The following is a 26,567-nucleotide window of genomic DNA, read 5'->3' as shown; positions in this document are numbered from 1 at the left end:
ACGGACACAGTGGTACAGGTGAGGTAACGGTAAGCCCAATAAAAACCAGCAGCTCCTTCAGGGGTCAGTGCTACATTCATTTGATGGGAAAAATTTTAACCACCTCAGCAGATCCCTTAATTCCTTCACTCCCCCCATTCACACAGAAGGAATGTACATTTTCACCACACAGATTGCTATGCCAATCTTTTTGATGAATAGATCCCAAAATGTCAGATGTTTATATAAAGATGGGAAGTATGTAGCACATAAATGAATAGACCTCCTAGCAATGTTATTGCCAGCCTGCAGCTAGGGGGAGCTCAAAGGTTTAGAGTGTGACCACAGCAGAGTGATCCCATCTAGCTCTCATTAACCCTTTCACTGCCGGAGCTGGTTTTGCATTATTTTTGCACACATGGCAAAATGCAGATTTTGGGCCTGAAGATTAGATAAAACCCCCAAACATATGTTTTCTGAAAGCAGAAGCCATGGAGAGTAAAATGGTGGTCATTTTTAAGGTGTTCCTTGTACACAAATGTCACCTTCATATACGGGTTTATTTTCTACTTTCCTCATTTTCCATGGTGTGATCTTTTCTACAATACTTTGTTATAAGTACAAGTTATAAGTACAATAGTATAAAAATGAGTGTAATAACCACAACAACACCTCTCCATTCACATTGGTGCCATGATGAAAATATACAAACAGTAAAAAAAAGTGAAAAGATGTGCAAACATCACATTCCAAACATTCCTCAAAGTCCATTAATAAGTGTGAAGAAGAAATCTCTCCACTCCCTTATATATACACCACTTAGTGCTTGTGTCACCACCCCCCCCCCCCCATCCTGCTTTCACCTAACAACTGTACATTTATTTTCTCCATCAGCTCACCCCCCACAGCTATGACTAAGCACCGTGTTCGGTGTGAAACATGTCAGCGGCTGTGCAGTTAGTCTGTTTACCAGCCTAGATGCTATGATTGTAATTACATTTTTGAAATAAAGTTGAAAAATTCGGAGTGCGGCTATCCAGCTACATCTTTTCTACTTCAGCTCATCCCCCACAGTTATCACCTTTTTGTATCACTTGACCTTCCCTTCTAGATTGTAGCCTCTAATGATGAGGGCCTTCTGATTCCTCCTGAATTAAATTGTATTGTAAATGTACTGTCTGCCCTCATGTTGTAAAATGCTGCACAAACTTTTGGCGCTATATAAATCCTGTATAATAATAATATATGACTGCCTAATCCAGCCGTTCTCACCCAGGGTTCCTCCAAATGATTCTAGGGGTTCCTTGGGCTGTATATGGAAGTGTCACCTACCAGACGTTTCTGGATACTGAAGTTTATCATCATTGCACAACACAATTTTTTTCATTTAATATATTTTGTTTATTATAATTTTAATTTTAACAAGAGTAGAAATCAATAAAATAGTAAAGGAAGAAATCCAATTGGTCAGGAAAATGACTTGTCTTGGAACGTGGAGTAGTTATTTGTGTACAATAATATGCACAACAATAATATGTTACATTATTATAACAAAGTATTGTAGAAAAAAAAAATCACACCATAGAAAATGGGGAAATTAAAAAATAAGCCCGGATATGAAGGTGACATTTCTGTACAAGGAACACCTTAACAATTACCCCCAATTTTATTCTCCAGGGCCTCTGATTTCAGAAAATATATGTTTAAGGGTTTTATCTAATCTCCAGGCCCAAAATCTGCATTTTAACATGTTTGCAAAAATAATACAATTGCTCTGGCAGTGAAAGGGTTAATGTGAGCTAGATGGGATCACTCTGCTGTGGTCACACTCTAGACATTAGAGCTCCCCCTAGCTGCAGCCTGGTAATAACATTGCTTTCAGGTCTATTCATTTATCTGCTACATACTTCCCATCTTTATATAAACATCTCCTGATATTTAGGGGTCTATTCATAAAAAAAAAACATTTGCATAGCAATTTGCTCAGTGACGATTCATATACATTCCTTCTGTGTGAATGGGGAAACAAAGAATGTTATTAGGCTGTTTGCTGAGGTGGTTGAATATCTTTCATTGATTTAAAATGGAAAAAGTTGCATTTGGACACTAGATGGTGCTAATTGCTATGATACTTAGCGCCATCTAAAGGCCAAATTAGGTATTTTTGTTTTAAATCAATGATTGGTTTAATCCTGTGGTTTTATTTAATTTATGTCCTTCAATGTCTACTGTACTCATAAATGCATGAGTATGATCTCAGGTATTTGTATGAACCTCCCTGACATAGTTAACTAAGGGGTCTATGCAAAATAATATGTTAGGTGAGTGTGACAAACATGTGTCCAGCCATGACAAATTCTTGCCGTATTTTAATAAACACAAATAGTGGCCATAATGAGGTATTAGTTCTGTAGCACCTCAATCAGGAAAAATAGTTCAATACCGTATTATGACCACTAAATGGACCCAATGATTATAGGAAATCACTGTATGAAATAAAATAAGACCAACATGTGACATGGATGAATGAATGTTTGTCATATTTGTTAATTTATTATTTAAAAATTAAACATGTAAGTGAAGTGGTAACCATTGAGCCAATCACTTTATCAAACCACACATAATATCTCCCTTTAAAGTGAAAACAGAAACGATTTACACAAAATCAAACCTCTACCCAGACGAGATATGTAGAAATATAAAGACAAGCGGTGTTCCCTCTTATGCCGCACTCCGCCAAGCCACCCAAACCCACACAGGAGCAAAGGAAAGAAGTTCTCACCTAGTACATCTCCGGCTTCTCCTTCCCTCCTAATGGGGGATGGGAGAAGGATGGACTGAAGACAGAGAGATGCGCTTCGGGGTTACCACTGGTAAGTAGAGCCTTGAAATGAAGGACATCAACTTCACAATTTCTGTCTTGTCTGTGTAAAGTTTGCCGATAGATATATCCGATCTCACAGCTTCTAGCTCTGTAACCCGCTATATCATTATCAGTAAACCTCACACAGACAAGAAAGATATTCTGAAGGTGATGTCCTTCATTTCAAGGCTCTACTCACCTCTCTACACCCCAAAATGTACTCAGCCAATGAAAAGCCAACACCATACAACACTTCATCCATGTCTTTGGTGATCTCTGATCTCCTTATCAACTGTTTCTTCCATGATGAAGATCAGCCATGGAGTATATCTGAGGTGTATATCAGGGTGTGCTTCTTCCCCACATGAGAGCTGTGATGTCCAGCAACATTCATATAGAAGACATTTCCCGCACTCAAGGCACTAATACACCTCGAGGGTTGTGTGGGATCCTCGATGTAGAGGAAGACAGGACTTCAGTGAGGAGCAATTCCCTCACACAGGACAGGAAAGTGGCTTCTCCCCCGTGTACAATCTCTGATGTCTGTAAAGATGGGCCTTCCATGAAAAAAATTTCCCGCACTCAGTACAGGAAAAGCTCTTCTCTGTTGGAAGGACGGCACCGTCCCTCACAGTCTGAGGTTCCTCAGGATAAGAGGAATACGATGGTCCATCTACACTGTGTGGTGCCGGATGGACATTTGAGGTAGTCAGGTTTTCTCCTGGACTATACTGTGTGATGTCCTCATCTTCTACTTTACAGTCTGGAGACAAAGTGAGACAATCCTCTGAGGTTTTCCTCATCTCCCGTCCATCTACTAAAATAGAAATACAAAGATTATTACTAGACATGAGCTGATTGGTTCCCCTAAACCAGGACTCCGCCCACATCAGGCAGCTTTGTCTCTGAGGGTCTTACAATTCCCCCCTCAAGGTAACTAGTAAATGGGTCCTCTGATCTCCTACCAGATCATTTCTTTATTCATAAAAAAAATAAAAAATGAATAAAATAAATAAATAAAATGAGTAAAACAAAAAACTAAATTATGGCGTCGGATCCCCCTAAAATCCATACCAGACCCTTATCTGAGCATGAAGCCTGGCAGGTTAGGAAAGGGAGGGGACCAGTGAGTGCCCCCCCCCCCCCCCGAACCATACCCAACCCCACCTCAAAGCAACTTGCCCCATGCTGATGGAGCAAGGGCCTCTTCCCAGTGTAGTGGAAATATTAAAGCTTTGCCTATAAGCAAATAATTCCATGCGCTAATAAGCACAATCATAACTCTCTTGTATAATGCCAAGAAAAGCGCGTAACACAGACAGAAGCTGGTATCACGTTGAGCTTAGCAAAACCCTGCAATAGAATGCTCTACTGCTTTTATTTATACAGTAAACATGAATAACAAAAGAAGGTGGTGGCTTCAGAATCAGCCAGACACTTGTATTCTTTCAAATGAACCAATCACACACATGCATATATTCAAATAGAATTCCAGTAGTGATGTGTGCAGATGGTTCTGTGCAGAGCCATAAAAGTGTCCCACAATTTGAACACTACTTACAGGGCTCTTAACACGGTCGTTTGCACATTCCCACTGCTACCAATGATGTGAGCCGTACTCTATCATGGCACAGTGGGCCATCATTTTTGTATGGTTATGCTATTGTTCCCATGTACGCAGATTTGCTAGGAGCATTAATGCAGTCCACATGAAGTGGCCAGTGTTTTGGTGAGGCATAAATGAACATCCCTAAAAGAACAAACAGATCTGCCGTGTCCACAGAAAGGTTTCCACAGCCAATGGTCTTCCACCAACGTCTATATGTGAGAACATGCTCGCATGAGCATATTACAGCAAAACTGACACTGGGGGACATCTGACAACATACATTAATAAAAATGTCCACAACACCAGCAACCCTAGACTGTGGTTGTCAGGGTCTGCAGGCAGGGAGCTTATCGGAATCTGGAAGCCCCCTTTAACAAGGGGGTCCCCAGATCCAACCCCCTATCTGGGGCTACCCATTCACCCCAAAAAAAGGAGTGAAATGTCCTTTATTAAAAAAGAAACCCAAGCCATCTTCTCCCAGTGCCATCTTTTCCCGCCGCCGGTTACCCGCTAAAAACATAAAAAGGCCACTCTTCGTCCGTTGTGTTGTCCCCCCCGCTGTCTGGCACCTCTTATATAGCCATGATGTCACCTGGAGAGCCATCATCAGGGGGCGGGCTCTCCAGGTGATGTCATTGGATGGCCACGCTCCATGGTTATATAAGAGGTGCCAGGCAGCAGGGTACATCATAATGGAGGAAAACAGCCTCTGGAGAAGAGCAGCCTTTTTTGTTTTTAGTGAGTGAGGAAGAAGACAGCTCGGGGAGAAGACGGCACAAGGAGACAGCTCGGGAGGAAGATGGCGCAGAGAGAAGATGGCTCTGGGCTTTTTTAAAATAAAGGACTTGTCAAAAACTGGCTCTTGTTTTCTTAACTTTTCACTGCTTTGTGGGTTGAATGGGTAGGGGTACGATGTACCCGATACCCATTCACATGGGGGGGAATCTGGGGGCTTTAAAACGGTTTAAGAAGGGATGTCAGCGGATCAGATGTAAGCCGATATTATCCGCTAACATCCGTTTTTCGTCCGTTCTGTTTTTTTGCCGGATGAAAAATAGAGCTTTCATCCTCTCAAAACAATGGATGTTGTCGGCAGCGGATGAAAACGGATGCAAATGAATGATCATCCATTGTCATCTGTATTTCCATAGGAATACTTTGATGTCCGCTGGTAGTTTTTAATAAATTAAATGTTTAAAATAATCCACTCACACATGTCTGAGCGGGAAGCATGTCAGTCTGTGAAGTCCGATGCCAGCGTTCTCCTGATCCACGCTGCTCTGATCACTGAATCACTGGAGGAAGCCGGTATAAGGATACAGTCAGCCTGGGACACTGTGACCAATCAGAGCGTTCTGGAGGCTTAACCACACCTCCATCATCAGAGGCAGACAGTTCGCATGAGTTTCCTGCGGCTCTCTTTATCCTTACACCGGCTTCCTCCAGAGGATTCAGTGAACAGAGCAGTGTGGATCAGGAGAAAGCTGGCATCAAACTTCACAGCCTGACGTGCCCCCCACTGTGACATATGTGAGTGAATGCAGAACAGATTGTTTTTAAACATTAAATTTAAGAAAAACGACTGCACCAGCGGCTACCTGACACCTCTTTCTCCCTATTGTCTCCTCTGTAATTGTTCCCTGCATCCCACTGCATCGATTTACTGATGATCAGTGCCCTGATTACATTCCTAGAGGTCCCCCTGCATGGAGATTAGCTCTCCTCGCCACACACTCTGTCAGTCGAGGAGCGCTGATTACCAGCATCTCCGTGTTTACATGTGACCGGCTGTGATTGGACACAGCCGATCACATGGTTAAAGAGTCGGCTCTTTACAGACATCGTGGTTACTACCAACGTTGCGTGGCTGCGATCGCCAGGCTGCGTGCCCCCACAGGCGATGCCGTTCTGGGACGCTGTCGTATGATGTCATCCTAGAATGAGAGTCGCACCGCCCCGCCATCATTTGACGGCGGGCGGCAAGCAGTTAAACCCCTGGTGGTATTTCTGAGTGTGGCTCAGCCGGGATCGCATCGCAGGATCCAGGAAGAGTGTGCTTACCTTATCCCCTGGATCCTGCAATGTCTCCCCGCACTGTGAGCGCCTCGTCCTTCGCTCGATTCATCACGGAGCCAGGCTCCATTCCCTGCGAGCGTTGCGACGCACGGGGACGGAGAACAGCGCCAAATTCAAAAAGTGAAACACACACTATACATACAGTATAATGTAATCTTACAGATTACATTGCTGTATGAAATTATTTCACATCCTTTTTGCCCCTAGTGGTCTGTCCAGTGCCCTGCACGTAGTTTTATATTATATATACTGTTCTTTCTGCCTGGAAACTGGAGATTGTTCATAGCAACCAAAACTGTCCCTTTACATCAAAAGTGGTTTTAGACCAGCTATGAAACAGCGATAATAAATTAGAATCACTCACAGAATTGAGTGATACCGACTTGTGGGTAGATCTGTCATCAAACACTGAAAAGTAATGACAGCGACAATTCTGCAACTGAGCAAATTTCAGTGTTTTTGATTTGATTACATTATTGAATAATTTTTATTATTATTATTTGATATAATTATTTATAGTTATTTATTATATTATATGTATTGTATTCATTTATGATTTTGTTTTTCAAATTTTATCATACCCGGGATGTCTACTAGACTCTGGTTTGGACAGATTTAAGTGAGTTATTCCTAAGAATTACAGGACTACAATATAAAACGCCAAATTTCCATGCAAAATAATGGTACCGCTTTCAGCACCAAAAAATCTGAAATAATCATACCGCCAGGGAGGTTAAAAGGAACACTAAAGGTTTTTTAAAAAAAAGAAAAAAAAAGCAAACATGCCATACTTGCCTGCAATTTTAAAGATGTAAACCCTGATGGGTTTTACTTCCTCTTTTGCTCCCTGCAAATTAGACAAGCCCTGCAAATTAAAAGCATAATGATGCATACTAGCCCATTATGTGACACTTACCTGCAAACAAATCCATTGCTGTCCCCTGTGCAGGCTGCATCCATCTTAGCCCCTCTTCCTTCCGGGGCCGCGGACTTCGGCTCTGTGACTGGCCAGAACCGCTATCAGTCACAGCACACGCTGGGGGAAGAAACGGCACGGAGGTTCGTTTCTTCACAGCGCATGCTCTGATTACATCATCGGCACACTAAAAGTGAGATCTCTCCGAAACGGTGCACGTTTAGGAGATATTTCCGCTACCTATAGGTAAGCCTTATTCTAGGCTTACCTATAGTTAAAAGTCACTAGGGAGGGTTTACATCCACTTTAAGTGTATTATTATTATTATACAGGATTTATATAGCGCCAACAGTTTACCCAGTGCTTTACAATATAAAAGGGAGACAATACAGTTATAATACAATAAAATACAAGAGGATTAAGAGGGCCCTGCTCAGAAGAGCTTACAATCTAATAGAGTATGAGTACGATATCAGGTATTAGTATGAAGACATGTCTGATGCAGGGGACTAAGTAGGGTTGCCATCTTTTCTTCAAGCCAAACCCGAACACTTTTGCGGCACAGGGCAATGTTTTATTTATTTTTTCAGTAAACACTACAGGATTATAAAATACCTGGGATACATTTGGGTGCCCCAAGGAGAGTAGTAATGTGGCGCGCAGAGCGCGCCAGTGGGTGTGGCCAAATTGCTCTTGCTGACATCATCACCCCACCCTTCTGTGACGCCGAACCTGCCACCCAAACAGCCGCCCACAGCGGCAACAGATTTGTGTATGACTATCTTGGTTACTTAGGGAGCCACAGCCTGGTCTGAAAAATGTGCATGGGTTTCAGGTGGACTGAAACCCGGACACATGATTCAAAACCTGGACTGTCAGGGTGAATCCTGGACAGGTGGCAACCCTAGGACTAAGTGGTCAACTTATAGAAAATTCATGGGACGAATGTGACAATCATTCATCCAGCCATTACATGTTCTGGCCATAATGTAATACAGTGATTTCCTATGATGATCAGCTCCATCTAGTGGTCATAAAATTTTATTTTTCCTGACATACCTCCATTAGTAAAAATAACACAATAACGCATTATGGCCACTAGATGGAGCCAAGGAAATCAGTGTATGAAATAAAATACATCCAATATTCATCACAGCTGGGTGAATGCTGCTCACATACATTCAACTAATTGAAAATAAAAGAAGCCTCTAAGTGTCTGTGAAATCTTACACCACAAAATGTACTCAGCCAATGAAAGGTAATGACTCCATTTTTATTTTTCTACTTCTATCAATGGCCAACACGGTACAACACTTCATCCATGTCTTTGGTGATCTCTGATCTCCTTATGAACTCATAATGAAAATGAAAGTACTATGGGACTAACTAACAAATATCAAAATATATACGAAAAATAGAAATGTATTTGTATTGAAAAAGTGGTGCATACATCTCCATCACCGGGATGTTGGCAACCTCTAGGTCTATTTGGGTGGATTTCTATAATCCTTATGAACTCAGTGATGAACAATTCATATCGCCTGATACCCGGGACATGCAGTTTTGAGGGCTGGACAGGTCGTTTTTTTAAAAACATTTAGCCCTGCTGTGGGCGAGCAAGGAGCAGATTTACATGTTGGATGGAAGCATTCGGGTGGCTGAGTGAATGTTTCCACACCCCCGGTAAAGTGCCCCCATCCACCAACACACACACCTGCTATGTATCCCGGGCTCCTCTTGCCCATCTGTGGACCCGGGACCAGCATAGCGGGTGATGATGGGTAGAGGGGAGGGAGGAGAGAGAACACACATCCGCTCTCCTCCCCTTTCTGTTCCTGACCCGGTGTTTCATCACATATGGTGACCCATCGCATTTGGCTACCCGCTGGAGTGCACATGCACGACGCCTCCATATGTGTTCCAAGACTTTTAAAACTTTACGTTTTAAAAGTGACAAAAACACTTTTTAACACTTTTTATTTTTTTAAACAATTTTTAAAAAGTGTTAAAAGTGACAAAAGTTTTATAAGTGTTGGAACGCATATGGCGGCGGTAGCCAAATGTGATGGGTCGCCATATGTGACGAAATATCGGAAGCGACGTGCATGACATCACTTCCGGGTCCCTGTTGACAGTTTCCTCGGCCATCAAGGCCGGGAAAGAATATAAGCATAATCTGCATTACATTCAGTGGAGCACAGGGGAGACATTGGGGGGGGGCCTTTTAGACCCTGGATGTCTCATTAAAGAGAACCTGTCACCAAAAAAATCATCAAAGAGGGGACTTTTTATCCTCTATGTCAATGTTTCTCAACCTTTTTTTCAGTCAAGGCGCCATCCAAAATTATGGACAGTCTTGAGGCACCCTCCAAACTTATGGAGTCTTGAGGTGCCCCAATCTAAAATGTAAAAACTATTCTAATAGTTTTACATAATGCAACAACATCAACACACATAGGACACCCAACATTGTAAGTGATTTATTCTTCCAAAGCAAATACACTTTTGCAAACTGGTACTGACTAGTATTCCATTGTTTCTCTTCTCCCTCAGTTTTTCTCCACACTCAGCTAATGAGACTCCAAAGCTGATGGGGAGAGGCGGGGAGGGTCACACAAGGATAATATTCAGGCAACTGACATCCACCTTATCAGCTCATGATATCATTAGTCATTAGGAGGTCGGCAGTTAGAAGGTTGTAATGGTGTACAATGAAAACCTGAGACTTTGTGTAACTAAAAGGCTTCATCCACCCTCCGGCTTGTATACAATTTTGGGGTAATTTTTAGGTATTTCGCCAAGGCGCCCTTAAAGAGGGATTCCACCCAAAAAAATATATTAAAAGCCAGCAGCTATAAATACTACAGCTGCTGACTTTTAATAAATGGACACTCACCTGTCCCGGGTTCCAGCGATGCCGGCAGCCGAGGCCGATCGATCACTCGGCTCTCGGCTGCTGCCGCCATCATTCTAGGTGAGGGAATCAGGAAGTGAAGCGAATCGGCTTCACTTCCCGGTTCCCTACTGCGCATGCGCGAGTTGCGCCGCGCAATAGGAAATCTCCGCGCTGTCACTGGGACCCGTGTGTGTCCCAGCAGACAGCGTGGCAGGGAAGGAAATGGCGTAGACTCCCACGGGAGTCTATGCCCGGAAGTGGGTGTAAATACCTGTCTTTGACATGTATCTCCACCCCCCTCCCCCCTGAAAGGTGTCAATTGTGACACCGGAGGGGGGGAGGGATCCGATCAGCGGAGGTTCCACTTTAGGGTGGAATCCCACTTTAAAGAAACATCAAGGCACACTGGTTGAAAAAGTGAAAGGTTGAAAAAGCTTAATGTGATGAAAACAAAAAAAAAATTAAAAATGTTATTGAACAAAATGTAATTTAAACCCAGGCACATAACCCCCCGAAATAAAATCTGAGGCCCCACCCCCAAATATATGCATGTACAAACATAAACACACACATTTGGGCGCCTACGCCTGAAATTGATTGAGCTACACATGTTACATTTCACCGGGCACACCGGAATTTATACAGAATAGAGTTCTCACGTATAAGTGGTATATGGTATAGCGCCAGGTCTATTCCCCCCCCCCCCCCCTCCCCATCTTTATTTTTCCACCTGTTTGAGTGGAAATAAATAGAGGCTGCTCTTACCCAAATTTCTTTCACACTTTTTCTCAACCCTTTTTTCATTTTTTATATTGATTGGCCCATAGCGCGATCTAACCCCCCCTTAACACCGGAATGAGAGCTATAAGTCTACACCAGACCTCCTCCGTAACTCTAAACAAGGAGACAAGGGACAAGGAGATTGTCATAAGGGACACAGAGATTGGGACCCTGATTTAGTCCCTTGGACAAGTCGTTTTTTCAAAAAACTTCCATACCCCTGGAACTTTTTCTTACATTATGAAGATCAGTAAATAAATAATATATAGGGGGCGCTATTACTTACAAAATTACTGTGATTAAATTCACTATCCCTAATGATCAATAATAATTTTTACCACTAATCACCAAAATACAACATAATACAATGATCCATGATTAACTCCATTGGATATTCATATTTTTAAAACCCCAAAATACCATGCAATAACACCCCAGTTACACCAGATATTATAAGTATGTATATATGTATAAGTCCTTTAAGCGTAAAGTGATTCACACACAAAAAATGATGATAGATCTTTGAAATAGAAGAATGACTCCAACACCTTCCACGTGATCCTTCACCACAGCCTAGGTAATCGACACCCAAAAGTGACTGTAATACCAGATGTTATTGACTAATTTACTGAAAATAATCGCCTCTGCAGGATTGTGCCTGCTCACATATGACGACTTGAAGATGATTAAAACCTTCCTCCTCACAGACAAATATGGGATATGAAAAACAGATATAAAGCCTCCATAGCGTAACACAGTTTTTTTTTTTAAAGTTATAAAAATTGTTTAGCTAAATGGCTCCTTACTTCTAAAAGTGCCTTTACCCCAGCACTGGGGCTGCTGGCATTTATGGGACGAGCTGTGATGGAAAAGTTTCCAGTGAGACACCAATGGTTTGAAGAACCCGTCAAGATATTCTCCAACTCGGGGAAAAAAGGGAGTCTATCCCACTAATTATAGGTTGGCCAGGCGGTTTCTCTTTGTTTTTATGCACTTTAGGCACTATGTGAAGTACTGGAATTTTTGGGGCATTTATCATCAAATAATCTGCTTCCTTCTGGTTAAGAATTTTCTTATGCAATCCTTCTGCTATCTAACTGGACAGTTCTATTTCTAATTCTCCTGTAGGATCCCCTTTTAGTTTCTTATAAGTATCTTGATCACTGAGTAGTCTCTGTATTTCTTCATAGTAGTATTCTTTAGTAACAACCACCAACCCTCCTCCTTTGTCTGCCGGTCCGACAACTATTTGTTTATTTTCCTCACTTGATTTTATTCCTTCCCAATTGTTTTTACTGGAGGTGCATTTTTTAATTTTTAGTTCGCTAACCTCGTCCTGTACCATATTTCTAAAAACTTCTACATAGTGGTTTGCTCCCTTTTGGGGATTAAAAACAGACCGATTTTTCAAACCACTATGTACAAATCTAGTATCCTCGGTAGGTAGGTGGTGTAGAATTAACCGTAGCATTAGCAAAATGTTTTTTGATATTTAACTTTCTTATGTATTTTTCAAAGTCTATAAACAGATAAAATGTATCCACATCCTTATTCGGCTGAAATACTCACTGACGGGTTTGTTGAAAAGGGCTATAGAAGGCCTTCGGGACTGAAATATAGAATAGCTCGGAAGGTACCTGATCCTCCAGAGAAAAAAATTAACCTTATCAAAGTTCCACTTTATCCAGGGCACTTACAGTCATAAGATCTAAGTGGATGGAATCACGACCCTGATCCCTGTATAACCCCAGCTCCCCACACCTTTCCCTCTCCTATTCTATTCCCACTTTCTCCTTTCTCTCTTTACCTTCCTTACGCAGGATTTCTAACAATAAGATACTGGTCTGATGTTCTCTTCACCCTAGAGTTTTCGCCTTCTGTTAATCTTTGTTGAACTGACTGGAATTTAATAGTACTGAAAAAGTTTTCCGGAGAAGGCCTGGGAGCTCCAGAGTATGTCCATCTGTTTCCCTCCAGGGGGCACAACTTCTGAGTGCTCCCGGGGGGAGTGGAGGGACGCAGGTGGGGGCCTCACCAGCGGGAGCCCCCCCGAGCTATCCCACTCCACAGTGTGAGCCCATAGGGGTGGAGTGGTGATCTCGGGGGCTCCCGTGGGGGACACCTCCGGGTTTAAAGCAATACTTTCTAACCTCCCACTCCGGCCTTCTTTTATATCGTTGCTGAAAGGTTGAGCTTCGACAATATCGAAGCCTTATAGCGACAGACACCAAGACTAAGGAGAGCAAACCTGCCTCTAGCTATATGATGGTGGTCTACTCCACTTATCTAGTCGCCACTTGCCCTGGGGAAATCTTGATGGAAATTTTTTTTCCCTTTTTAAGGCCTTTTCCGTTCATGTCAAGTACACATAGTTTAAGACAGGGATTGGCTCCACCTCTTCAAACAATTTTTATGTTTTTTTTTAAGGTCCCGAGGGCCCAAGTACAGTCATGATACGATTTAGGTTGTTTATTACTGATTTACTATGGTTCTAGATCCCTAAACATATTTCTTACTTAGGGGCTGTTTATCTAGAGGAGATGCACCTTCGCACTCCAAGTCTCCCACGCTCTACTCTAGTCTCTCAAGAATGGGCGTGCGAGATACTGTTATACTTTGTTCTAAATTGGTTACTGAATCCTGTTTAGATTCTATCTTCTTTTATTTCATGTGATTGCTATATGATTGCTGTAGATGATACATGATGTATTTGTCAAAACTCAAAACTCAATAAAAACTATTGAAAGGGAAAAAAAATAACCTTTCTAGATGGATCAGGATTTCATTTCTGCACTAAGTGTAGACCATGTAAAATAACCAGGAAACCGGGAGGACCCAAAGAAAATTGCAGAATTTCAATCCTTGGTAACTGGAGAAAAATTTAAAATTAAGCCCCTTATAACATGTAATTCGGACCATGAGACCTTGGTGTTGGAGTGTCCATGTTCACTCCAATACATGGGTCGCACTATGAGACAACTGGGAGTCAGAATAAATGAGCATTTGAACAATATAAAAAAAAGGGTTTCCAAATCATAGTGTGTCTAGACATTTCAAAATGTACCATAATAGTGACCCCTCACTTTGTACCTTTTATGGAATAGATAGGATTTCAAAACATATGAAAAGAGAAATATCCAAAAATGAAACCAGGTGGCTGTATAAATTGAGAACAATGCAACCGTATGGCATGAATATTGAATTAGATCTAAACTGTTTTTTGAATGATGATTAAAAAATGGAATTACGTACCGGTAATGTCCTTTTCCAGGAGTCTTTCAGGACAGCCACCTTAGAGAGACACCGGCTCCTCCCCTCTGAGGAAACACCGCCTTCAATTTCATAATTTAAGCCTCCTCCTCCCTTCGTTCCTCAGTTCTTCCAGAGTACCTCCGGCCAAACTGGGGAGACACAAGAACACGTCAAACAAATAAACTTTTTAAGTCTTACCTGACGATCTCATGTAATGAGTTCCCGATGATCTGCAACAATTTGGGTGGGAACCGGTGCTGTCCTGAAAGACTCCAGGAAAAGGACATTACCGGTACGTAATTCCATTTTTCCCCAATCGTCTTTCAGGACAGCCACCTTAGAGAGGATAAGCGAGTATATTACCTTAGGGTGGGACTACTGCCTGTAGCACCTTACGACCAAAGGCTTGGTCTTTGGCTGACAGAAGATCCAGTCTATAGTGTCTCACAAACGTAGAAAAACTGGACCACGTTGCAGCTCTACAGATCTGTTCCGGAGACGCACCAGCCCACTCTGCCTGAGAAGTTGCCACGGCCCTGGTTGAGTGTGCTCTAATACCAGCTGGAGGATCTAATCCCCCTGCCACGTATGCCTGCCCAATGGCTAACCTTAACCATCTAGCTATGGTACGTCTAGAGGCTTTGGAACCCTTCCTGGCCCCTGAAAATAAAACAAAAAGTGAATCTGTCTTTCTGAACTGACTTGTGCAGTCTAAATAATAAAGAACACATCTTCTAACATCTAGTCTGTGAAACATGTGTTCCTGTTCTCTAACTGGATTTGAACAAAATGTAGGTAGCACAATCTCCTGCATCCTGTGGAAACTAGAGGCTACCTTAGGCAAAAAGGCCGGATCTATCTTCAAAACCAGACGATCCGGAAAAACCTGAAAAAAGGGAGCCCTGACAGAAAGGGCTTCGAGTTCACTTACTCTTCTTGCTGTAGTGATCGCCACCAAAAACACCGTTTTGAGAGTGATCAGCTTTAATGAGCAAGATTCTAACGGCTCAAAAGGTTCCCCTGTGAGAACCTGTAAAACTAAAGAAAGATCCCAAACCGGGAAGGGGGAGCTTGAAGCTGGTCTTTGCCTACCTAGGGCCCTGAAGAACCTTACGACCCAAGGATCTGACGCTAGATGTTTCTCTAAAAACACGCTCAAAGCGGAAACCTGAGCTTTTAGTGTTCCAAGCGCTAACCCCTTATCCGCCCCTGCCTGTAGGAACTCTAGAACGGCTATAGGGCTATGCACGTTGAAGGAACCCTCTGAACACCAGCTGTTAAACCGTTTCCATACCTTTAAGTAAATGGACTGGGTTTCCTTTTTCCTACAGTTTAGAAGAGTGGCTACCAACCGGTCTGAGAAGCCCTTGGCTTTTAGCAATTCTTCCTCAGAAGCCACGCTGCCAGGTTCCATCGTCCTACCTGAGGGCAGAACACCGGACCTTGAGACAGGAGATCCTCCTGCACTGGGAGAATCCAGGGGGGTTCTACAGACAGGCCCTTCAAGATCGAGAACCACGGCCTCCTGGGCCAGTGAGGTGCAATTAGAATGAGGGTAGTATTCTCCACTTGAAATTTCCTTAATACTGCTGGAATGAGCACTGGAGGGGGGAAAGCATAGCACCTGGAGAAACCCCAACTCTGTGCTAGTGCGTCCACCGCCAATGCCCCGTCCCCCCTGTTTATGGAGAAGAACGTTGCTACCTTCGCGTTTTCCCTTGCGGCAAAGAGATCTATTGCAGGAATCCCCCATCTCCGGGTGATCATTTCGAATATTTCCTGCTTGAGAACCCAATTGCCTTCTCTCAGAGTTCTCCTGCTGAGAAAATCTGCCACCTGATTTTGTTCTCCCTTCAAGTGGATTGCTGAAAGGGACAGGATATTTGCTTCGGCCCATCTGAGGATGGCTTCCGCTAGGGCCCATAAGGACTTGCTCCTGGTGCCCCCCTGTCTGTTGATGTAAGCTACCACCGAGGAGTTGTCCGACCTTACCCTTACGTGATTCCCCCGGAGCTCCTTCTGAAAGGTTCTGAGAGCTAGATCTACTGCCCTCAGCTCCCTCCAATTCGAGGATCTCCTCGAGTCCCTCTTTTCCCAAATACCCTGTATTAATTGGGAGTCTAGGTGTGCCCCCCAACCTGAGCTGCTTGCATCGGTCGTGACCACCCTGGAGGTTGGCATGACCCACTCTAGACCTTGGGACAAATTCGCTCCCTTCCTCCACCACCAGAGGGACCTCTTTACCTGATCTGGAATCGAAACCAGAGAATCCAAAGATTCCTGGCTGTGATCCCAAACCTTCAGCACAAATAATTGTAGAGGGCGGTAATGTAACCCTGCCCACTGAACCGCTGGAAGAGCGGATGTCAGCAACCCTAGCGCTGACATGATCTTCCTTATGGAGATCTGGTGGTTGCCCTGAAGAAACAACAGAGCCCTGTCTATCTTTTGAATTTTTTCCAAAGGAAGAAAGACCCTTTGTACTGTTGAGTCCAACTCGTACCCTAGGAAAGTGACCCTCTGGGAAGGGATTAAGTTGGATTTCTCCAGGTTCAGGAGCCAACCCAGGCTTACTAACAGGTTTCTTGTGACCTGTAAATCCTGAATTAATTGTGCTGGGGAAGGGGCAAACAGAAGGAGATCGTCGAGATATGCGATCACCGAGATTCCCCTGAGACGCAGAAATGCCAGAACTTCTGCAATCACTTTGGTGAAGATTCGGGGGGAAGAGGATAGTCCGAAAGGAAGCGCTCTGAACTGAAGGTGTAGTACTTCCATTGGAGTTCTCACTGCCAGTCTGAGAAAACGCTGGTGGGACTCTGCGATTGGAATATGCAGGTATGCATCTTTCAGATCTATTGATGCCATGAAGCAGTTCGGAGGTAGGAGTGCTTTTACTGAGTAAACCGAATCCATCCGAAACCTTCTGTAGGTAACTGAGACATTCAGGGGCTTCAGGTTCAGGATGAGCCTGAACTTTCCCGAAGGCTTGCGAATCACGAAGACGTGAGAGTAGAAGCCTCTGCTTGTCTCTCCTACTGGAACCCGTACTACCACCTCCTGTTCTTCCAACTCCTGAAGAGAGGAAAGAAGGGCAGATGATTTTTCTGTGCATTTTGGCAGCTCGGTGACAAGGAACCTCAGAGGAGGGAGTTCCGAAAACTCCAAATGGTAACCTCCTCTGACGATCCCCAAGACAAACTGATTGGAGGAAATCATTTCCCACTGTGGGAGGAAGGCCCCCAATCTTCCTCCCACCGTGACCCTGTCACTGAGATTTTTTGGGCTGTTCAGGAGGGCGAAAAATTGCTCCCCCGGGGCCCTTGCTTTTGAGTCCCCAACTTTTCTTCTGCTGAACCGTACGGGGTGGTACAACCCTTTTCTGGGGACGAGTCTTTCTTTTGGCTTGTTCCCCAAATTTCCTTTTAACAGGAAAGGCCTTTCTTTTGTCTGCTGTGCGATCTAGCACTGTTTCAAGACCTGGTCCAAACAGTAGATCTCCTGTAAAGGGGATTCCACAAAGTTTAAGTTTGGATGCATTGTCTCCAGGCCAGGTCTTCAACCATAAGGCTCTCCTGGCAGAGTTGGTCAGGGCCAAGGACCTTGCCGACACCCTCACGGATTCCGCCGAAGCGTCCGCTATGTAGGCTATCCCTTTAAGAAGCATGGGAAAGGAGGATAGAATAGTCTCCTTTGCTGTCCCTGCTTCAATGTGTGCGCTAATCTGGGTGAGCCAATACTCCATGTTGCGGGCCACCACCGTGGTTGCCATGGCTGGCTTAAGATTTCCCTGTGACGAATCCCAGGCCTTCTTAAGAAGGTAATCCATCCTTCGATCCATAGGGTTAGACAGTACCCCCATATCCTCAAAGGATAGATCAGTGTGTCTGGACACCTGGGAAAAAGCAGCGTCTAGTCTGGGAGATTTATTCCAGACGAGAGTCTCTTCCTCCGAAAAAGGAAACCTACGTCTTAATGCCCCAGAAAAGAAAGGTTTCCTTTCGGGATCCCGCCATTCCTTCTTGATGGTATCGATCAAGACGTTATGCACTGGGAACACCCGCTTCTTTTGTTCCCCCATGCCCTTGTACATCCGATCATGGAGTGACAATGTCTTAGTTTCTTCTTGAATGCCTAAAGTGGTATGAATCGCTCCCAAGAGCTCATCCACATCCTCCAGGGAAAGCTTATACCGCGAGATTCTGCTGGATTCCCCATCCAACATCTCTGCGTCAGACTCCCCCTGGGAGTCTGAAACGACACTGTCAATTTCCTCCTCAGCTTCCTCCCTGGGACCCTCTGAATTCTCTCCCCTTGCAGGAGGAACATCCACAGGGCTGGATGGTACACTCTGCTGCGCTGGTGTAGGAGTGCTCGGAGGCTGGGGCCACTGAAAACTGGAAAAAAAGTTTTGGAAGGACTGAAAGGTACCAGAGAGTTCCTTCATAGAAGCTACCAGATCTGCACCCTGCTCTACTGCCTGTTCCTTAAGTAAATCCTCAATACATTGTTTGCAAATAGCTTTAGACCAAGAGTCTCCCATAGACGTTCTACATGAAGGGCACTTCTTCTTAGAACCATGGGGGGACTTGCTCGTGGCTTTCTGAAAGACACAAAACACAGGAAGGGGCAGCATGAGCCTAAAAAACAGCAACACCAGCGCTACATAGAGGACCACCGGGAGTGCCCCCCCTAGGATCAACCATCACCAGGATCCCAGACACACTACCCTTCCCCCCGACCACCAAGGAGGAACACCAGTGGAGCTACTGGATACAAGTAAGGGAACACCTCCCCAGGTTTCCTCTTACCTTCGAGTGGCTGGTGCTATTATCTCCAGGAGTTTTTGAAGCCTCTGCCTCGGACATTCTCCCGTTGAGGAAGCGTGGTACGAATGCGCCTCTAACAGCTACCTGTGCAACTGTGAAAAGAGAGGCTGCACCAGCCGAACGCTAGGTTCCCTTTCACGTGCCGCGTCCGGAACCGGAAGACGCGGATCGAACGAAGGGGTCCGCCCCCACCGGAACTGACGTCGCCCGCCTACCGGTCCGGCTTCCAGCTCCCAGCCGGCTGCGTACACAGGGGGGCCCTGGACGCCTTCGTTCAGCACCCCACTGGGCGAAACGCAAGGATGAACCTCTCCAAAGACTTCCTGCTTTCCCCAAGCGAAGATTGGAGTGCGTGTAAAGGTCAGTCGAGTATTCAGCTTCCCCAGCCGACTGGACTGTTTGTTCCGTTGAAACCCCCGCGGGTGAACGAACGGACGACCCCATAAACTTCCCGCTTTCCCCAAGCGGAGTTTAGGGTATATGGACAGTACGAACACTTCAGCTCCCCGCTGATAGGACTGTCCTGGACCGACCGATGAACGGTCGGATAGCCGAACGGGGCCAGGGCTCCGCTCGGATGGCTTCAGTTTCACCAACCGAATTTAGCCTTAAGGTTCCTTGGCGATGTCTCCCCGCCGGAGGAAACACCATAACTGAGGAACGAAGGGAGGAGGAGGCTTAAATTATGAAATTGAAGGCGGTGTTTCCTCAGAGGGGAGGAGCCGGTGTCTCTCTAAGGTGGCTGTCCTGAAAGACGATTGGGGAAAATTAATTAAGGTTGGAAAAGGTGAGGGTGTTAACATGAGAGGTTCAAACAACTGACATAAAAAATTAGGTGGCTAAATATTGAAAGAGAGGCAAAATAATAAATAAAAAGAAAACTAGCTGCGCCAAAAAGTAAAGATTACTAAAGATTAAACCCTTATGAACAATGATTCCATATAGTCAAAAAAGTTTTTTATAACCGATAATCTCCAATATCAATCATCAGTTAATAAAGTCAGTTATCATCAGTTAATAAAATTTGGAGGAGATGACTTCCACATAGCAACAGTTCATTCACAAAAGAAGGGGTTATTGCAAGAACACAATCCTCTCTGATAACTCTTATTGTAACACCACGGTGATTCACACATATACAGGTGAAAAAGGGATGCCCTACCACTGAGATGCAGATATGCTTACCAGATGGCAAACAATAGGGAGCATTTAAATATAATTTTTCCACATCCTTAGGATTGGACCAGGAACTATAGATCACCTTGGAACAGACCCTCTAAACAGTCACTGTGGACTCCCTGACACCATACTTCTATCATCAATTGGGTATATCACTATGGTGACTCAAAGAGAAGGGAAGCCTCCCATAGTGTAAAACCATTAAAACATTTTATTAAATACGTTCAATTATTGCACTTGTTCTTTGTATAGTTGTATTGCAACTAGTTCCCCATTGACAACGTCATCTATGACAAAACGCATCTGGTAAGGCACGCAGTGACGCCACCACGTCATACGCGGGGAGGACGGGCTTTTGAAAAAAACGCTCTTTGAGTCACCATAGTGATATACCCAATTGATGATAGAAGTACTGAGGCTGCGCATTATAATTAGGTCAATTCAAAACGTACATATTCGAGTATAAATAACGTGACGCATAGTGACCTGGCACGCCTCCCTTAAGACGTTAAACAACAAAACCTACGACGGAAGCAGTGCTTGGTCACGTTATTTCGAAGGATATCTGGTTCCCTTGGTTAGCGGCGCGGAAGGTGTTGGAGTCATTCTTCTATGTCAAAGATAATTCATCGTTTTTTTGTGTGTGAATCACATTACGCTTAACCCCCCTGGCGGTATTCCCGAGTCTGGCTCGGGGTGGAATTTTCATACCAAAAGTGGTATCCCCGAGCCAGACTCGGGACTGCATCGCTGGATCCAGGAGGAGGTTTACTTACCTTCTCCCTCGGATCCAGCGTTGTCTCCCCGCTGTACGAGCGAGCCGTGTCTCGCTCGATGCATCACATCGCCGATCTCCGTGCCCTGCGAGCGTTGCGACGCACGGGGACGGAGATCGGCGCCAAATTCAAAAAGTGAAACAAACAGTATAATGTAATCTTACAGATTACATTGCTGTATGTAAATATTTCACATCCCCGTTGTCCCTAGTGGTCTGGCCAGTGTCCTGCATGCAGTTTTATGTAATAAAAAGTGTTCTTTATGCCTGGAAACTGGAAATTGTCCATAGCAACCAAAACTGTCCCTTTACATCAAAAATGGTTTTAGACCAGCTAGAAAACAGCGATAATAAATTGGAATCACTCGCAGAATTGAGTGATAGCAATTTGTGGGGAGATCCGTCATCAAATACTGAAAAGTAATGACAGTGACAATTCTGCAACTGAGCAAATTTCAGTGTTTTTGATTTGATTACATTATTGAATAATTTTTATTATTGTTATATTATTATTTGGTACAATTATTTATAATTATTAATTATATTATAATTTATGATTTCATTTTTCAAACTTTATTATACCCGGGATGTCTGCTAGTCTTTGGTTTGGACAGATATAAGTGAGTTATTCCTAAGAATTGCAGGACTATTTATTCACGGTAATATTGTAATTAATAGGGCCCCCTATATATTATTTATTTACTAATTGGTCGTTTCTCACTCTTTGTCAGGGGAGCAGTACTAGAATAATTTTAATAATTGTATATTAATTTAATTATTTGGCGCAGAGTTTTACACCAATTTTCACATGATGAAGATCAGCCATAGAGTATATCTGAGGTGTATATCAGGGTGTGCTTCTTCCCCACATGAGAGCTGTGATGTCCAGCAACATTTGTTTAGAAGACATTTCCCACACTCAAGGCACTAATACACCTCAAGGGTTCTGTGGGATCCCTGATGTACAGGAAGACAGGACTTCAGTGATGAACAATTCCCTCACTCAGGACTTCTCCCCCATGTGAGATCTCTGATGTTTGTAAAGATGGGACGTCTGTGAAAAACATTTCCCGCACTCAGGACAGGAATACGGCTTCTCCCCTGTATGAGATCTCTGATGTCTGGAAAAACTGGACTTCTTTAAAAAACATTTCCCGCACTCAGGACAGGAATATGGCTTCTCCCCTGTGTGAGATCTCTGATGTGTGGAAAGATTGGACTTCTGTGAAAAACATTTTCCACACTCAGGACAGGAATGCAGCTTCTGCCCCCTGTGAGATCTCTGATGTCTGTAAAGGCTGGACTTGTCTGAAAAATATTTCCTGCACTCAGGACAGGAATACGGCTTCTCCCCCGTGTGAGTTCTTTGATGTGTAGAAAGACTGGCCTTCTGTGAAAAACACTTCCCACACTCAGGACAAGAATACGGCTTCTCCCCTGTGTGAGATCTCTGATGTGTGGAAAGTTTGGTCTTCACTGAAAAACATTTGCCACACTCAGGACAGGAATATGGCTTCTCCCCTGTGTGAGATCTCTGATGTGTGCAGAGACTGGACTTCCGTGAAAAACATTTCCCACACTCAGGACAGGTATACGGCTTCTCCCCCGTGTGAGATCTCTGATGTGTGTAAAGACTGGACCTCTGTGAAAAACATTTCCCACACTCAGGACAAGAATATGGCTTCTCTCCCATGTGAGATCTCAGATGTTTGTAAAGACTGGACTTGTCTGAAAAACATTTCCCGCACTCAGAACAGGAATACGGCTTCTCCCCTGTGTGAGTTCTCTGATGTGTGTGAAGACGGGACTTCATTGAAAAACATTTCCTGCACTCAGGACAGGTATATGGCTTCTCTGCGTGAGATCTTTGATGTTTGTAAAGACTGGACTTATCTGATAAACATTTCCCGCACTCAGAACAGCAATACGGCTTCTCCCTTATGTGAGATTTCTGATGTGTGCAAAGATGGGACTTCTGTGAAAAACATTTCCCGCACTCAGGACAGGAATACGGCTTCTGCCCCGTGTGAGATCTCTGATGCCTGTAAAGATGAGACTTCACTGAAAAACATTTCCTGCAATCAGGGCAGGAATACGGCTTCTCCCCTGTGTGAGATCTTTTATGCACACCAAGATTGTATTTAGAATGGAAACTCTTCCTGCACTCAGTACAGGAAAACCTCTTCTCTGTTGGAAGGACGGCCCCGTCCCTCACAGTCTGAGGTTCCTCAGGATAAGAGGAATACGATGGTCCATCTACACTGTGTGGTGCCGGATGGACATTTGAGGTAGTCGGGTTTTCTCCTGGACTATACTGTGTGATGTCCTCATCTTCTACTTTACAGTCTGGAGACAAAGTGAGACAATCCTCTGAGGTTTTCCTCATCTCCAGTCCATCTACTAAAATAGAAATAAAAGATTATTACTAGACATGAGCTGATTGGTTCCCCTAAACCAGGACTCCGCCCACATCAGGCAGCTTTGTCTCTGAGGATCTTACAATTCCCCCCTCAAGGTAACTAGTAAATGGGTCCTCTCTAGGGCGGCAACTAATGATTATTTTCAAATTGATTAGTTGGCCGATTATTGTTTCGATTAATTGGATGAAAACTTCAAAAAAAGGTTGGTGTATAATTTAGTTAATATTTTTGAATATCTATATACAGCGGTAAATATAAATATCCAGTTATATAGTTGGATATTTAATCAACTTGTAGAATAACAGACAGATAGATGTATTATTAGAGGGAGAATCTGCTACATATCAGAATCAGAGATCAACATTATTAAATATATAAAAAAGATGTAAAACGCTGTTTTGCAGAAGATCAGACAGGAGTGTAATATAATATGATGGATGACAGACTCCCTTGTCATAGACAGGTAGGTAGGTACAAGCTCCCTGCACCTGATGTCACTTATGCTAGCCGTACACAAACTCATTTTTCTTTCAAAAAAACATTCATCCAATTTGCTGACCATTAGTGGGGTCAAATCAGCGTTCATTATCGACCGCAGTGATGGGAAAATTCGAAGGAGGAGAACAGAAAACTTTTCTCCATCGAAAATTTTTTCACATTGTCTATGTGATTTTTGCTCAGAAGTTACATTCATTTTAAGATTGAATGTTAAAAGCAAAAAAAAAAAAAATGATACGTGTATGGCCAACATAGGACATTTAGTAGCAGCAACATGATTTTTTTTTTAATCATCTGTTATGATGGGGTTAAAAAAAAAATAGTCCTTTATATTACAAAAACAGCAGATATACAGCAATATTGGTATTCAGTAATCAGTGGAAGATGAAATGATTACATGAGACAAGTTGCAGAGGTCCCACACCGCTGCCTCCCATCTCCTGAGACTGCACTCAGTGACTTGGGTCTGAGACTAAACAGACATATCCCTCCACCCGGCACAGCCAGCAGACAACAGAACAAGTAATCCTGGGGGGATTGTTCTGTCAGAGATCTAACTAGACCCGGATATGAGGCAGAAACCCAAATCACATACCCCAGGTGCCAAGATCTAGTAACATCTATGGTAAAAATGAACATTTTGCTATCAGCTGAACCTCAGAATCTCCATAAATCCAGTCTAGATACATAAATTGTGTCGGCAGCACAGAGAAGGAAGATTATCGGAGAGAAATACAGGAATACAGGACGGGGAAACACAGCTCAGGAAAGTGACCAGGGGATTACAGGCTGATATCACCCAGTCCCCGCCCTACTCTGGACCAATCAGTGAGCAGTATGGGTGGAGGAATGTATTTAGTGTTAATGACCCACCTGTGCTGATCTCTGTATGAGTGTCCTCCTCTATAAATGTCCCCGTTATTCCATCCTCCTCCATAGACTGCTGATCATCCCTCACATACCTCTCTTCTTCTTCTGATTTCACCTCAAATTCTATATCGATTGGATCTCCACTCTAAATCAAGAAAATGAGAGAGAATATCATCTGTAAGATATAAGCTTTAATATTGTGACATCACTTAAAAAATTCACACGTTGCCTCTAGAAGTCTATGTTTTTATAACCTCCGTCCCACCAACCTTGTACCAGTGGGGGATGGTGTGATCTTCCTGTGTGGAATCCCGGGAATACAGAGGACGGGAACATCTCTCTGGTGGGTTCCTGGTATTAGGTGGCTCCATCACATCTTTGTGTCCTTCTGAAAACTCCTCCATCACTCCATACTCCTCATCCTCCTCTTTATACTCTTCTTTAACAACAATATTACCACCCCCGAGGTTTCCACTCTGAATATATAATAAAACATTCATTGTAACAAACATGCTGTGTATAAATTAGAACTACCAATAATTGTCAATCATCTACCTGATGATGGTGGGGGATGGTGTGACCTTCCTGTGTGGAATCCCGGGAATACAGAGGACGGGGACATCTCTCTGGTGGGTTTCTGTAGCTGGATGACTCCACCATGGTGTCCTGGTACAGATCTTTGTGTTCTTTTAGAAACTCCAACTCCTCCATCACTCCATCCTCCTTTTTTATCTCTTCTTTAACTTCAACTTTAGAATCTCTCAGGTTTCCTCCCTGAATATAGAATAAAAATGACATAAATTGTAACAATGCAGATAACGTACAGATCCTAATGATACTATCAGTGATTGTTCCTCATCTACCTGATGATGGTGGGGGATGGTGTGATCTTCATGTGTGGAATCCCGGGAATACAGAGGACGGGGACATCTCTCTGGTGGGTTCCCATTACTGGATCCATCTGTAGGACACACACACACTGACTGAATACATTGTTTCTATGCGTTTATCAGAAAATGGGGGATCTAGGTAGAGCCTCCGTACTGCTCTCTCCTTTACAATAAAGTCTCCTCTTACCCGGTGATGTGAGGGGCGGCTTATGGTCCATCATGATGTCCTTCCCAGCACTGCTCACGTCTCCTGTCAGCAAGAGGAAAACTATATATTTGAACACATATAGTAAAATCAAGTGACATTCCCAGAATCCTCCTCACCTCACCAATCAGATCTCCATTTTTATCAAAACTCCACCGGGATATAATTTACCCAGACAGGGCCCCCCACTCTGTAGGTTACAAGCTTGTTGCAAGGAATTCTGGGACCAACAATCTTGCTTTTGCTTGTGAGAGGGACATTGGGAGGAGGAACTGTGAGGTCAGTGTGATGTCATATGATTCTCTGACTTGGATTGGAGGGCGCTCTATGAGGTATCTGTACACACAGAGTCATTTCTCCTGGGTGCGACACACATCACTTAAATAAAAGATGACCTTTGTCTTTGGACTTTGCCAAGACACATCATATTCCTGTGATCTCCGTGTACTCCGGAGACTTTACTGATCACATTTTAGAACGAATATCTGAGATTGGGATCATTGTGGAGACATTAGTTTTCAGGACATTTA

The 26,567-nt window shown here is 43.7% G+C and overlaps 1 protein-coding gene across 1 annotated transcript in view; it reads right to left on the bottom strand.

Moving 5' to 3' along the window:
• The window catches only part of LOC143986882 (uncharacterized), a 137,636-nt gene that overhangs the window by 79,504 nt on the left and 31,565 nt on the right, over positions 1 to 26,567 (bottom strand). Inside the window, exons 13-16 of the mRNA XM_077485288.1 lie at positions 25,498 to 25,713; positions 25,212 to 25,418; positions 24,946 to 25,087; positions 22,207 to 23,554 (exon numbers count right to left, since the gene is read on the bottom strand). Of these exons, the coding sequence (XP_077341414.1) occupies positions 22,207 to 23,554; positions 24,946 to 25,087; positions 25,212 to 25,418; positions 25,498 to 25,713 (1,913 nt within the window). The remainder of the gene's footprint in view (positions 1 to 22,206; positions 23,555 to 24,945; positions 25,088 to 25,211; positions 25,419 to 25,497; positions 25,714 to 26,567) is intronic.

This window comes from Lithobates pipiens, unplaced genomic scaffold (assembly GCF_037356315.1).
Source record: "Lithobates pipiens isolate NorthernLeopardFrog02 unplaced genomic scaffold, aLitPip1_a1.2 Scaffold_18, whole genome shotgun sequence".
NCBI lineage: Eukaryota > Metazoa > Chordata > Amphibia > Anura > Ranidae > Lithobates > Lithobates pipiens.
This window is presented reverse-complemented; position numbering and strand designations above follow the sequence as displayed.